This window comes from Erithacus rubecula (genome assembly GCF_903797595.1).
Source record: "Erithacus rubecula genome assembly, chromosome: 2".
Lineage (NCBI taxonomy): Eukaryota > Metazoa > Chordata > Aves > Passeriformes > Muscicapidae > Erithacus > Erithacus rubecula.
Window position 1 is genome coordinate 90,034,132 of NC_136685.1, and position 16,474 is coordinate 90,050,605.

General features: G+C 35.3%; 1 protein-coding gene across 31 annotated transcripts in view; it reads right to left on the minus strand.

The window, feature by feature from the left end:
* The window catches only part of ESRRG (estrogen related receptor gamma), a 368,929-nt gene that overhangs the window by 51,602 nt on the left and 300,853 nt on the right, over nucleotides 1-16,474 (minus strand). For all 31 annotated transcript variants that reach the window (XM_079328601.1, XM_079328613.1, XM_079328597.1 and 28 more), the window contains one exon: nucleotides 485-595. In XM_079328601.1, the coding sequence (XP_079184727.1) occupies nucleotides 485-595 (111 nt within the window). The remainder of the gene's footprint in view (nucleotides 1-484; nucleotides 596-16,474) is intronic.

Below are 16,474 nucleotides of genomic sequence, written 5' to 3' on the forward strand. Positions count from 1 at the left end.
TTGTTATTAGTGTGGCATATTGCTGGTTTAATCTAACACTAGGTAGTGTATTAATCTATAGGTATAAATTAATGAGGCTCTTAATGTATTTTCATTGGGAGGTTGAGCAGTCAAACTCATTTAGTTAGTGAAAACTACAAAAATCACTTTCTTGTGAAAGCTGAAAGTAGAAGCTTCAACGAGCTAATGATCACAGTATGAACCATTTTATGTACCACTGAAAATAAAGATAACCTGTAAATGTAAAATTTGCACTGCATAAACCATGCTTTTATACACTTCCACCTGTAAAAATACTCTTTGTTCAACTCCACTTGAGAAAGATGAGCATATTTAAAGCTAAACCTGTTAACAGCCAAATCTGTATCGTTTCCATAGTAATATTTTCTGACCAAACCCTTGATCAACTCAGAAGCTTAGCAAACAGAGCTGGGACTCAACAGCCTGTCCTGTGAGAGAAATGTTGTGTATGTGGTGTACTCACATGGCTTTTTTGCTGGCTGAACTAGCTGAGGGTTCAGGTATGGGCTGTTCTCTGCATCTATTCTGCGCTTGTACTTCTGGCGACCGCCACGTACTCGGTCTAGGCGCACACCTACGTTGGGAAACACAAGCAAACATGTAATTAAATACATTATGAGCATGCCTTTCAATCTTCTATTTCCTGCCTTCCAATATTTATATTAAAAGCATGTTTATTTCAAAAGATTAATTTTAGAAAGCATGGGAAATCAGCATTACAAGTATTTGCAAGCAGTTTAAAGCTCCACACATGCAAGACTAAGTATACAACATAATTTCCTGTTCATTTAAAACCATTCATTCATTTTTACATATTATTAAAAACAGCTAGCAAGTTTAGTTTCCATTTGAAAGAGCCTAATCTTAAGTCATCTTTGCCAGAAGCAGAATTTCAAAGCTGCAATAAACACCATGGATATAGAAGCATAACATTATGAGCAGAGAAGTACAGAGAATTAGAACTTTAGAAACAATGAGTTCTCTTTACAGTTTAGATAGTCAAAACCAAATTAAGATGGATTAACATGACAAAGTAAGTATCCCTAGTAAAATAAGAATATATATGTGGCTTAAAGACTGAAATTGTTCATGAGGATTTGAAAGAAATTTTACAGTTGTGTATTTAGGTGTCATCAATGATGAATTAACATTTGTGCTCTACCTCTACACTGCTCATTCCTTCCATTCAGCATTCTGCTGCCTGGTTTGTATGGATATATAGGATTTTACCTTCCTGAAACAAGCTATAATTGACAAAATGAAACAAGGTGAAAGGCTGCAAAGACAGCAGGTCTTTCAAAACAAGGAAATATTTTTATTTCTTTCTGAGTCACCCAGGCAGGTTTCCAGACAACCCGGATGAATGTGACTAAAACCAAGCAGTAACATAACACGGAAGTTGAAGAACTTGGCACATATATAGGACAACAGAACATGTAATACCAAGTGCAAAATCTGTCCCTGATGACACAGATTTGACAACACAAGAATGGAAGGACACATGAATGAGCAATGTAATAAAGTGCAACTCACTTTCTCACTTTTCCTTGACTATTTTAACTCTCCTCCCCCATGTATATTTTCTATTGCTATTATTATGTTCCAGTGTTCAACTTCCCATCCCTCTGATCTCTTACACACAAAATACCTCAAGACCTGGCTTCTGGACAGCAGGGGAATCCACCACCAAAGAAGTTGCAGTTCATGTGGACAGCAAGAATAGTACAGCACAGAGTTTATGTGCTGCCTCTGAACCTGCACTGGTAGCACATACTAGTTACTAGGAAACATCTCTTTTCTTCTCAAAAACCAAAAAGGATTGACTGGGTTTTGGTAAAGGAAAAGTGTTTTGTCAACTAGCCAGAAATCCAATGCCAACTATTGTTGGGGGGGAGGGGTTTGTTTCTTTTTTGCTTATATTTCCTGGGGTATTAACATAGAAAGAAGATGCTTGCTTTAATGACACAACCAACATCTGCAACTATAATTCAGTGAGTTGTATACAACAGTGCTCAATAGCTTTTGCTGATCAGAAAAGCAGGCAAAGATCATCTCTACTTTACAATGAAATTTCAGCTGGTTTACTGCAGAGGACTGTGTATATCAGTCCATCAAATCCAAGAAGTACATTTCTCATTGTGCCTCCAGTTGCATTTATGAGGATCACACGACTTAAATAGTAACACAAATGAACAACATCTCCCAAGAGGTCAGTGCATAATTATGAATAAAATCTTATTTATGGTAGTTACTGATGTAACTTGTGGTAAGTTTGTGGTCTAAGCTTTTTGATAAAATTTTTGCTAATTTAACCAGCAGAGCATGGCTGATTTTGCTTTTATTTTTTAATGTTATACTTAGGAATGCACAAACTACAAGACCACTTAAAAAACTGATAGCTCAAACCTTTCCACAACTAATGATAACTCACTATTCTTCACACTTGAATCAGGAGTTTGAGCTACACCAGTAGCAAATGACATCCAGGACAATAAATTGCCATAAAAACAAACAGCAAAAGACCAAAGTTTGATAGTTGAATATTCAGAAATAGGCAGAGGATTAGAACAAGCCACATGCAATATTGGTGGGATTATGAAAAAGACTGCCCAGCATTTGAAGAAAAATAGATAGAAAATGATTTCTGCATAATTCAGATGCCATCCTTCTTTCTGCTTGGGAACAGATTTCATAGTGATAAAAGATGGATAGCATCAGACAGAAGTATGTTTAATCAAAAAGTAATGGAACTGAAGCTTAAATTAAAATAATATAAATCTATCAAGATGAACATTTTTTTTACCTCCTTTGCATTAGATGAGATACACATTCAAGCCATTCACATACTCAATGGAAGGAAATATAGAAAAATGTCACAACAGCAGAATTTTACTTAGATCTAAGTCCTTACCTAATATACATTGCTATTTCTGTACATTAAACTTCATTTAAAAAAAAAACCCCAACTCCTAAATAACTGGGGAGCAATTGTATTGCACAGTTTAAAATTACCTAAGTCTATAATAGAACTAATTCAAATTTCAGTATGAAAATAGTTTTGATAACATAACATCAATAGACTATAAATTAGAGCTTTATAACCCTTCCATGAAAACTGATGGAGTTTACCATCATTTTGGCTCCGAATATTTACTTATCTGTAAGATACCCTATATCTATATTTTTTGTATCTGTGTCTGTAAGAAAGTAGATACTTTGGATTTAATTTATGATAATCTAACACACCTTAAGTGGTATTTTACTTCCCAAGGATCTTTATAGAAGCAAACACAGTGCAAGACACATGCATATTCCTCTGTAACTCCTACAGCTTGTATGAGAGAATTCATTACATAAAGGTTTATTTATCAAGACAGTAGCTCTCAAGACATTAGCAACTGATGCCTCCTTTGTTAGAATAACAGAGGGAGGAAATAAAAATTATTTTGTCCACAACAATCCTCATTTGGGGCAGGAGGAGCTTTATATCAGTCACAGATGCAACTGTTTGAATTCCACACAGTCTGTATTCATATTATTAAGGAGGATATTATGACATCTGGAGAAATTAAGTAGACCTCTGCTTCAGCTCTGCTGTGCATTGTGGCTTCACAAAATCTTCAGCATCTCAGTTCACTCACCCAATCAGTTCTCAACCATGAAGTGAAAAGATACCCACTCCAACTATAAAAAATCATGTAATATCTCCCAATGAAGTGCACTGTACATATTGTAATTATATTCTTCAGGACCAAAACATCCATTCATGTCACTGAACACAGCTCCACTGCAGGCAAGAAGTTAAGTCTTCATATTTCCTAATGCTCATTTGAAAAACCTTCAATAGAGAAACAACACCAAGAGCTAATGGGAAAAATAGGGATGACCATAGGCTAGAAACAGGAAGAAGAGGCTTGCCATCAGTTAAGAGAGCAATTTCAATGTAAAAGTGCAACATGCTCACTTTATATCTCAGGACAAACACAACTCATGAACTCATTTGTTCAGGAGATGGGTAGTCAAAGGTTTAGACATGACTTACAAATCTCAGAAGATGAGGGTTGGGCTGTAGAACTGTAATATAGGGAGAGATGGAAATGAAATCAATGCAATAGCTACTTTTTAAAACAAAGCAATTACATGTGCTGAGACAATGTAAGAAATTCTCCAGCTTGAAGGAATAAATGCTTTAATGTAGGTTTACAAAAAAAAAAAATTAACCTCCTGGATCCTTACATAATCTTTGCATGATTTCTATCACATGCTACATGACACACAACAAAATCACATTGGGCACTTACTCTACACTAAATGTCCACAAAGCCTGGCCCAGAAACAACTGAAGGTCACAGCAGATGTGCCACATGAACTGCCCACCAGGTTATTAACTCTAAACAACACAGGCAAACCTGAACTAATTTTCTCTGTATTTCTTCATCTGTTTCTCCCTTTCTAATAAATGTAAATTATTGTTCCTATTCTGTGGTCCTTTTCTCACACTCATGCAGGACAGACACCTGCTGTGATGATGCTACATAACCAAAAGAACTGCACATACCCCAATATATTATTGATTTTGCAATTCAGGTCCTCAGTATGAAAATACTATTTAACCATGTTATCTCATTTTCCATATAGATCCAAGGCATATTAAAAGTGTATTATTTACTCATTTTATCATCCACCACTATTTACTCCTCTATCATCCATCTCTATTCTTCTCCTCCATCCCCTCCTTCTTACCTTGGCTACAAACTTCCAGTGCTCATTTGTTCACTTGACCCATAAACATTGCTGTCCTTCAGAGCTTTATACCCACAAGAAATTCTCAAGTTACAGTGGAAAGCATTAACCCAATCCTTCAAATCAGGTCCAACATCAGAATTGCCTGTAAGAAATTCTTCACTTCCTTTAATCGAGGAGCTTTTTATTTTGGAAAAAAAATATATAATTTACGTAATCAGTAAACAGCAGCTTTGAAATCAGACTCAAATGTGCAATTTTTACTTCCTTCAGGAATTTCATATTCTGCTCCCTTCCTGTTCCACCTACATACCTGTCTCATGGCAAGCTGGCATATTCTACATCAACACTATTCTGCCAAGCTCCACCTCTAGCACAGCATTTGATATGCATGAAAAATATTCCAATCTCATTTTTTGAGATATGTAACTGGCTAACAGTCCATTTTCTGCAGATGTCTTCAAGATTTCCAGCATTGTCTTCAACAGTGAGACAGGTAAAAATGAACATCCACATAACTGCATCTTGCCAAGCTATAGAGGAACATTGGTAGAGAGGTAAAAAACCTCAGATTAAAAGCAAAACTGGAAACCACGAAAATAATTTTAATGGCATGTTCCAAGGTGGTTCTCCTTGGGGACAATGTCTTAATAGAGTGTTCCAGTTCACTTGAACATACTGTGATTATTTCTAAGACTGCTGAGCAAAGTTCAGTATTATAAACTGTTTTGCTTTTATTTGCATAAACCAGAAAAACTAGTTGATTTTTCCACTATGAACACAGACAGAATGCATTGAGATTTAAGAATGCATGCTCATCCAGATACTCTTTAGACACTTCAGCAATATCTATAATTTAGGGTTAGAGTCCAGTGCATTAACCCTGCAATCTGAAAGATATGCAGTAGAAAAAATACTTGAAACCATAAAAGACCTCTCTCTATACAGCAGAAACATGTTAAAAAGTAACACAGCTGAAGAAATAAGATAATATGAGCCATCATTTTTTCTAGATCTGCATACATGTTTTATGTGCTGAATTACAAAGATGCCAAACAGCTTCTGCAATCAGTTGACAAAGTATTTGGAGTATTTACCTTAAACAGATAAAATTCAGCTAGAGATGTAAAATATGTGTCTACTACGAAGGTAGTATTTTGAAAACAGAGCTCTAATTCATCAAAGAAAATATAAGCTATGACTCACAATAAAGTTTCCTTGATATGTAGCTGAATTAACAATTACCAGGGGAAGGCTTTAGTATTTTGTCTTCCTTTAGCCATCTCCACAATTAAAGACATTATTTAGAGCAGCATAGGAAGTCTAAAAAACATCCTTCTACTTTACATTCAGTTAGTACCGAAAAATGTTTGCTAATGTGTGATAAAATTGGCTGTTCTCAAGAGGTGCCTATAAAGCAATTAATTCATGAACTGACCCATATAATTGACTGAAAAACAAAACAGGAGTTATTACTTTAATATCTAACTTGATCTGTGACTAGAAGTTGTTTAATTTAGCTGTTTCTCTGCAACAATTTGCAAAAAACAATTATTAGAAAACCTTAAGTAATCGGGCTAATTAAAATACTTAGTGAATTTTAGGTTGAAAAATCAAAAGAGAAAAAATACTGCTTTTGCAAAATAAGTGCTTCAAACCAGTACTTCAGATTTTGTTTATGTTTAATAGAAAACAAAGTTTCTAGGCAACCAAATTTAAGCAGTATTTTGGAAATTTCCTTTTTGCCCTGGCAGGAGGGGATGAGAAGGCTGCATTTTTGCAAAGGAACTGATAAACACATCTCTTAGGTTAAAGCCCAGTGGTTTGTTTTTTTCAGTTTGACAAAAGAACTGATAAACGCATTACTTACACAGCTCAGTACTCAACCTCTCTTGAAAGGAACATTAACTTTGCATGAACTAATCATCTACATGCTGAAATTTTGTGCACTGTCATTTATGCATTAAACCACAAAAGAACGTGAATAAAATCCCCTTAGTTTTCCCATGTAAATGAGACTTCATATAAATAAATTCTATTATTTCTTAGCCCAAGTGATTTCCCTTGAAGAATGATGCATAAACAAAGATGTTCACAAGAAGAAAATGTGGCATAAAATGTTTAAGAATACTATTGTTCCTTTACATTTTTAAATGGCTCCATATGTATCCTAATCTGTGACACTCACAAATACAAATTAGGTCACGAGCAACAGGTGACAAGTTTTAATTGAATGTCTTCTGTCTGCAATTCTGACAAAAGGTGAATAGAAATAAATGAGTCTGGCAAGACAGCCCTGAGCCTTACAATACCCAATACCTCATTATTTTTAAACAGCTATCTATAAACTGATGCTGACAAGCCTTGAACCTTTTATTTCTGTTCAAGAAGAGGTGAATGTGCAGAAAGAAAGAAGAGAATTAAAAAAAAAAAGAAAAACATGACAGCTACACTGTTGCATTAAACATGCAACACCCATTATCCAATGATTAGCTCTCAAATATTACAAAAGAATATCTTTTACACTTCACACAAGAACTTTAAAAAAAATCTGTTGCTTTTTTGGAAGAGGTAAGTACAGTAATAACACCCTATGCACTCAATTACTAGTGCCTAAATTTGATCCTTTCCAAGTTTTATGCTACCAAATTTTCAATGGAGTTATGCTAGACTCAAGTTGATTTTAAAAAAGACTAAAATTAGCCCAGTAAACAGTGGTTAAACAGCTTCCACTTCTTTTCCTTCCCTTTTCCAAAGTGAGGAAGAGCCTGTGTTGCAGCAAAATGTGTGTATTTGTAAACTGCAAAGGAAAAGGAATGCAGAACTAAGGCTGAATACACATAAAGCCCTGGTGTTTCTGAAATGAAGGAGCTACCATTACATAATACCTCTCTCCCCATCACCTGGATTACTAATATACTAATTACTAGGAAGCGGGGTAAAATACTGAAACAGCTTTTATGAATAACACAGAAAATACTGTTGCTAATTGCACCATTAAATTTCATGTCAATGTGCTTATATATCATAGCCATACTATATGAGAGTATATGCCTTGTTTTTTTAATTATGCATACAATGTCCTGGGACAAGGTACAAGAATAAATAAAGGCAATCTATCACTAACTAAATACCACAGTTCTAACCTTAATTTATTTAAATATAATTACAGAAGATGCTATCTTGTTTCAGGGTTCAAATTACAACCAATTTAATGAAGTGGAGCTTGCTGGGCTGTAAAGTCGTTACTGCATCAATACACTTGTAACCATTACTTTAAAGGTGACAAGCCCAGGCCAGGAAAGGCAGCTTGGCTGATGATCCAAGCAGAGGGCACAGAATGCCAGGAGACAGAGGTCAAAAAGTAAGTTTGAGCAAGGCCATGCCAATGCCTGAAGGTCAAAAGCAGGCCTTTATTCTAGATCACAGCACTAGAACTTATAAAGAATTCAGGAGCTATGCTGGTGACAACTCTAATAGAAAAGAAGTCTAACTGAAGTTCTGGACCATTTGCTGGCAACTCTCAGGAGAGAAGGGAAGATTGAAATGAAATGCGTTACAATAATCGGACTGTGAAGTACCAGCAGCATGAACAAGACCTCAATACCCTTTTCAGATACAATAATGTGCAGTTTCACAATATTTCAGTTAGTGACTTGGAGGATGTGGGATTCTGGAATTAATTCTGTGATCCAGAAGACACAGGAATGTTCATAATAGTGTGAGTTGAAAGAGTTGTGCAAAATAGTATCAGTTCTACTGGGACCAAGAAACATCTTGGTTAGAATTTGGATTTCTACCTTTAGGAAGTAACTGCATTCTGCTGGAACAGAACCAGAGAAAATTAAAGGATGGCTAATCATATTACAGCTTGAAAACAAATGTAAAATTCACTGAAATATTAATTTTTTTACCCTCACAAATACAATCCCTAACTTCAGGGTTTTTTTCTGTTTTATCAGCCTTTTCTTTGTCGCCCTTAGGGACAAAATCTTTCTCATCTTCCTCAAGGAGCAACCACTCTGTGATGACCTGTACAAGAGTCAGACAAGCAAAATTTACCTTCAAAATTGCATTCATTTGGCAAACTAATAGAGACTTAGCTTTAGAGCCAAGATGGCTTTATAATGCCACTTGAGCCTAAATTGGCCTCAGTGCAAATATATACTTTTCTCACAGAATTCTGGATTTTTCCAAGGCTTATTCATGAAAACATCAATTTGACATTCTTTTCTCTTAGTACACCCAAAACAACCCTATCTCTGCAATCTTCCTCATATTTATGTATTAAGTAATTATGAGCTATATTTTTTGTGGCAGAACACTGTACAATTCTTCTCTGCTTTTTCTTTATTCTTTTAAAGAATAACATAATGATTTGTGGAACTGCATCCATTTCAGACTTGATCCTTCAAGCTTCCTGAAAAGATGCAGCAGAATTCTGAACTTCTCTCTGTCTTCTTCATGCTGTTTTATGGCTCTATAGGATCTAGAGCAGGGGGCACAATGAGAGAACAGCCCCAGAACCTTACACCATGTCTCAGCTTCTCAGCTGAGCATTGCTGAGAATGCTGAGCTGAGCAGCTCACAGATTTTTAGGAGCATTAATTTTTGCTCATCATTATTTGTAAGTGTTAGTTTTTAGGGATACTTTAGCAATTTGACTTCTACAGAAGACTGCAATGGAAATACTTAGGAACGTTTCCTAAATGGAAATGTAAACTATCTGAAGTAATTTAATGAGTATATACACCAGTCTGATGCTAAAAAAGGGGGTACTTTTAAACCTACACATAGACTTTATATGAAAATACGGGTTTATTTTGGAAAGTGTGGTAGATATTCTCACTTTTTGGCTTTCTGCAGCCATAATAGGAGCATTGGACCTTCTGCATTATTATTCTGTTTGCACTTGTTTTTCAAGACTAGATAGGAGTTACTCAGCAGGGTTTCATTTGGAGTCCCAGAGTAATCTTGCAGTACAACTACAAGATAATTCTAACCTCAAGATAAAGGTTTTGTATTACTAGTTTCAGATGTCTTTGGCAAATAACAGGGCATTTCTGTACTTTGCACTTCCTGTCCATGTATTGCAACTTTTTGTTTCTTACAATTCTGTCTGCTTTTTACAAGAGTAAAGTTCAGCAGTGGCTTATATGGGTACATAGTTCAGATGGGCACGTTTCATGACTGTCAGGTATCTGAAATTCCTGGTTTCTACTTCCTTTCTGATTTGTCTGAGCAGTTGCTTATTTTAAAAAGTACAGCCTTTGTCTGTTATTTAGGTAGGGGGTAAAAACCAATGATCTGGGTTAATATGGTTTTGGACTGGAAGGCACTGACATAGCATATCAAGCCCCTTCTAGTTCAGGGCTGCTTCTGCCTGAAAATATTAATGTGGAATAAAAAATGGGGGTTTTTTTCATTATTTGCAGTGTGTTAAAGCTATGACTCTTCAGCAACAGAAATCTTCAAAATGTAGTGGCTAGAGGGGCATCAAACTGAGACTAGCAGAGCAAAATAAAGAAAACTATGTAAAATGTCAATGTGGTAGGATTGTTTGCCCTTAGTATTGTTGCATTGCTTTTAAAGTTGGAAACAAAAAAGGGAGAGAAGCCCTCTGCATAAATTATGGTTTCTGAAGGTGGCAGGTAAAAACATTACAAATGGCCTTGCCAGGAAGGGATTTTACAAATGGCCTTTAACAGAGGACCATGATCCCATCCACATTACAAACATTTACCCCAACGTTTTCCAGAGTACTGAAACTATGCCTTTTCCTTTGTTTGTATAGAACATTTCCCCTGTTTTTCCATCACTATACTATCAAAGAATTGTGCATACATGAGAATCAGAAAGTGAAACTGAGCAGAAAACTACCAAAATTAATTGACCCAAGTTCTGAGAAGCAAAATAGGGAATCATTTTTTAAATTTATTCAATTTTACAAGAGAAGGCTTCAGTCCTACAACTGAATTATATGAGTAGACTAGTATATAAAATTATCAGATGTGGTGGAACATGACAAGACTGAAAGATGCATATAATTTTGATAATCTTCTAATATTTACTTCTTCTACCTTAATACAAAAAGTGCTGAGATATTACTGTATAGACACATATATATAAATATTAAGATAATATCTGGTGATATCAGCCGAAGTGTGAAAAGAACACAAGATTACTTTTTTACAATTCCTGTAACAAGTGTATATATTTGTGTTTCTTCTTCATAAAGCAACGGAAAAGAATATGCCACACAAGGAGTTAACAGGCACAAAGTTAAAAAAATCTAATTCTTCATTTTGAATTTTAAGTATTCTCCCAAACATGCTTAGCACTTCCTTCATGAGTGTGAGTGATTTCTGCCTTACTCACACACCCTGCCAGCCTCACCAGCTGACACTCTGCAGTGACAGGTTATCCTGCTCCTGGCCTCTGAGTCTCCTCTCGAGGTACCACTGGAGCAATTAATGGGAGGTTGATTAGTGATACCCCTTCACTGACACTACAGCCAGGAGCTTTCCATACAAAGCACTTTGGTTAGCCAGCATATTGACAGTTCCTTCATGGATAGCAACAGGAATGGATCAGAGCCCAGGCAGAAAACCCCAGCTGAAAAACACAACTGCAAATGTGCTCAGCATCGCCCAGACTTTTTGACTGTCTCTAATCTTACAAACAATTAATAGTATGAGGTAAATTGATTTCACTTCAATAAAACACAATAAATTTTTAAACAATTAGACAATATAGTCTTATTATAAAGTGCCCCTGCTCTAAAAGAGAAACAGTGACAATTTTCTCCTAATCTCATAGGTAATACTGGGCCTTTGGGAAATGGGTTAATAAATTCTAGTTTTCTAAACCAGGCAGACTGATTTAACTATAAACTTCCCCCATTACACTTCTAGTAGATGCCTATCAAATGGCTTATGAGAACAAATTTATGGAAAATATCCAAGAGTAATGCTTTGTTCTTATTAAAATACATGAATATGTATGCAATTTTAGCCAGCCTAAATGAACAAAACAAAACAAGAAGAAAGAGAAAAAAGGTCAACAATTTTTGTCACAAGAATTATTCTTTTACACAAGAAACAATTCCTCCCTGTTAAAAATTCCTTTATATAAAAGATGCTTGTCTGTGGAGAATATTTTTCTTTAAATTTTATTAGCAACTGCTATCAAGAAAACCCATACAATGTACAAGGGTATGTTAATACAAGTAATTGGGCGACATAATTACATGAGCATTATTTAAAAGAGGAAATAAAGCATAAAATTTCCTCATAAATTATTTTTACATAGAATTTTAACATATGCAGAATTAAAAAAAAAAAAAAAAAAAAGTTCTAAGTCCTGACAAGCATAGTCTATTTAAATTGATACATACCTACCCTCCTTCTGAATGCAGATGTTGATGGGATTATTCACCATGAGCTAAACACACACATATTTTGTTTTCTAAGGGGCCATGAAAAGAATATTTACCAAACAGGAGACCAAGGTCTTCTCACTCAATGCACTGCAAATCTATTATAGCTCTACTGAAGTCTGCACATTTCTCCAGAGCTACTTCTAAGGGTGAGAAGAGCAGAAACTTTGCTTTCATTGACTTTGTATTTTTTTACAAATACAGTTTCCAAATGTTCTTTTCAAAGTTTTCTGATTTATGTCCCAAAGTTCTCTTCCTTCCATTAAAACGCATACTAGTTCTTTCTTTCTTTTCTTTCTTTCTTTCTTACATATCACTAAACCTTTCTACAGAATGCGACACACAATTTAAAAGACATTAAGACTCAAGAGTAGAATTGAATTCACTGAGTAAAAAGATGACAGGTTATATATAAAATAACTTAATGAAACACACCCACAAATAGAATCCTAGAAGAATATTTCAAGATAATTATAACTAGAACCCTCAAAATGAATAAATATGTGTAATAATCTTCCTAGGACAGGTTTTGAGCAAATTGACCAGGAAGCATGTGTACAATTTGTACAATTCAGCCCTGGGTTCTGTGAATTGCTGACAATTAAAAAAAAAAAAGTAGTCGTCACTGTGTGATCAGGAAAACAGACACAGGTTTAAAGGAAAAGGAGATGACAAGATCCATGATGGCCTGCAGTGAGTACTTTTCTTTCTCCAGCAGGAACTCTCCAAAGAATGATCACTGAAAGTTGTGTGTGCTTTGCACAGCACAGTGTAACTCAAACCAATGACACTGCATTGCTTCATGACTAATACAAGCTAAGAGTCAAAATTCCTTACTCTTTTATCCTGCCTCACACAGGCAATCTGTGAATATAAATACAGGAAACTAAACACAATAAGTGAAGGTCTGGAGAGCTGTTGGCAAATACAATCTCTGTGTGATTCAGTTTTCCACATTTAGATTCTGCCCATCATCGCATGTCCACATTACTCTTACAAGATTCAAAATTGTACCTAGGACTGTTATTTAAACAAAACAAACATGTTTCTTCCTTCCTTTCTTCCTTCCCTCTCCTTGACCTTAGAACCTGTACTTTGGATCAGAGCCTCCTTCCTCAACATATTAATTTGCTCCAGAAAGTATTTTGATCCTGAGGTCAAATCTGTATCCATTTTTAGATGTTGAAGTTTTTTTTCCTAGTAATTTTAATCTGGACTAGATATATTCAGAAAAATGGTAGAAAACCATGCAGATAAATCTGAACATTACTCTAAAGTGACAAAACAAGAATTAGATCTTGCCTGTATTTTCAAAGGGAAATGATTCAAATGTTCTTCCTTGAAGCCTTAACTTAGTTAAACCTGGAGAAAAGAAAGGAACTGACCATTGAAGAAAATACCTCTAATTATGTTTATATGCAGCAAAATAGTGTACCACTTATAGGAAATGTCACTCTGTTTTCTGGGAAATTTGTTTATTGGAGAAAATAACAACATGTGGCACTGAGGATGGATCCTTTGAGGAAGACCTTTGGGATTGGTGATAGGATCTTCTCAAATCAGTGATCTCAATGGTCTGAACAAATCTGGTATTTTCTGACATTGTTTCTTAGGGTTTTACATGTTTCCCATTTGCTGACATGTGAGATTTATGTGAAAATTGTACACCTTGGCACTGCTCAGGAGCATTTGTTTCTTGAATTGAGGCAGGTTTTAGAAACTGTAACACAATTCATTTTTTACTGCCTTTTCCCTATTTTACAGAGTTAAGTTATTTTCCACTTGTCATGCCATTGTGTCAGAGATGGTGTGGTGTGGTGGATTGATACCTCTTTATTATTCTCTCCAGCCCATTCCTTTCCTTTTAGATTGCTCTGTGATCTTCTTTTCAAACTATCCACGAAGAGTGGAAGTGTAATAAACATCTCTACTTTGTGCCAAATGTTTGTGGGGACTACTGTTTTCAGTGATGATATTAGATGACTAATCCCACATCAAAAAAATCCTAAACTTTTAATAATTACATAGCCAGAATTCTGTGATTTTGATTGGCACCTTCCCTACAGCTAAAACAGTGTAGCCTATTTTTTATTAAAAATTGTTTACACAAAACAGCACCAAAATAAGTTCCAATCCTCTGCACGAGCTTTTTCATTTTTAAACCTATCTAATTAAAAGATGAGGAAATTATCTTTGTAGTTACATAAATATGTAAGACAGAGTAAAAAAGCTTTTCATATGCTTGTTTTTTATTTGTCCCATTCTGTTGATTCTACTCTGAGGAATGGATTTTCATCTTTGTGCTAAACATCAAAATATGCTCTCTACATTTTTTAAGCCATATTGTACACTGTACCACTAAGGTACACAATCCTCATCAAAACTCCACACAGCTGGCAACTGCCACAGTGAACTAAACAGACTGGGATTTCAAGTGCTGGATACTTAACAGCCAGAGAAGCTCTTTAATCTTGTTTAAGAAAGAGAGGGCATAATTTATCTAGAGACAATCCTCCTTGGCAGCATGTGCATAAGAAAGGGAGGCTCAATGTGCTGAGCTTTAAAAGGGAATTGAAAAGAAAAGTTTCTACCATGAACTTACTTCACAACAGCAACAAATAAACAAACAAGCAGGTTAACTGGTACAAACACAAGGTCTGAAGCATCACTGAAGAAATTCAGCTGTTGGCAGATGCATGAACCAAAGCTACTCACAGTGAGAGAGATTTACCTGCTCATCTCCGACTATTGCTGCTAAACTGGGCCATAATCAAACACTTTCCAAATACTTCTCATATGTCATGAATCCTGAAATGGATGGTGATTCACAAAAGTACAATGCCAAACTGGTTATTGCATATTATTTGATTTTAAGAAGTGTAAAAACTACATCAGTTTGGAAGTGAGGACAGAAAATGTATCTTATTACATGCAATTGCAACACAGTCAATCCTGCCAATGGCAAAGATCAATGGCTAGACTAGTAATTCCTCCACTGAGAATAGCTAGGGCGAGACAAAGAATTCCTTCATGTCCTTTTCATTCATCAATAGATACCATGAAAGAAAAAGTGGGTTATTTAGTGCTAGTTTCAACTTACATTATTAATGTGAGGAAGCAGACTAAATACTGATTAGCAACGAAATAAGCTCAGTGAAAGAACAAAACTATTGTAAAGGTACAAGAACCTCATATAAAAAGTGGATATGCTCTCCCTCCCTTTCAATTTTGATGTACAACTGTTGAAAACTCTTTAAAAATTTAATTTGGATGTAGGATCAATAAATACTGGTGCTTTTTATTCCACTCAAATACAGGACACAACCCAGGAAAAAACTGGTAAGTCTGTCTTTCAAGAGAAGGTTTTCCATCACACTTTATTCTTTATTATGGAACAGTTTACCTGAGGATACACTTAGAGATCAGTGCCATGTTCCACTGCACAAAGATCTGCTATTAGGATCCAGCAATTTCACACAGTTTTGTTGATGAACAAATGCCTGCAGTCCTTACTCAGAGAAAACTGCAACTCTAACTCCCACGCCCCTAAATGCCCCATTGCAGACTTTTTCCAGCATAATATCCAACATACCTGCCTAATTAATGGAAGCAGTATTACTGCCATTTATCTTTCTTCTTCATTGTTTTTTACTCAGTTATTTCTCCAGCAAAATGCACTGTGTTTTATTGTTAATTGTGATTTAAAAAAAATAAATTAGCCAAATCAATTACAATGCTCTGTCAATCTGTTGAGCCACAACTTTTACTGTTTTAATTAAATGAAGAAATGGGTCTATTGTTTGAGGGCATTAAAGAAGGCAACCCAAAACTTCAAGTAAAGGGTTTTTTTGCTTTCACTGGGGGACAGAGATACCCGTGAAAACAATACAAGTCTCTATTTGAATTTCAGAGCGGCTGTGAAATTTATAAGAATCACAGAAACAAGCAGTTACCCTTTTTTTTGTTTTTTGTTTTAGCCAACATATCACTGATTCTAATGGGTTTAAGAGGTGAAGACGTTGTTACCTACAAAATGTTGCCATGGCTTTAATCCTGGGTTATCAGGAGGACACAGTCGTTAGCAAAAAAGGAAATCTAATAAATGAACAGGAAAAATTCTGAAGTAAAAACAACAAGCCATATAGGTTGTCGTTGACTGGAGGAAGATTAGTGGAATTAAACTTTATTAACAGTATAAAGCTGATCTTGTATATCATCTTATATTAAAAACTTTCCTAAAATACGTGAATTTCAACAACAGAAATATTTGCC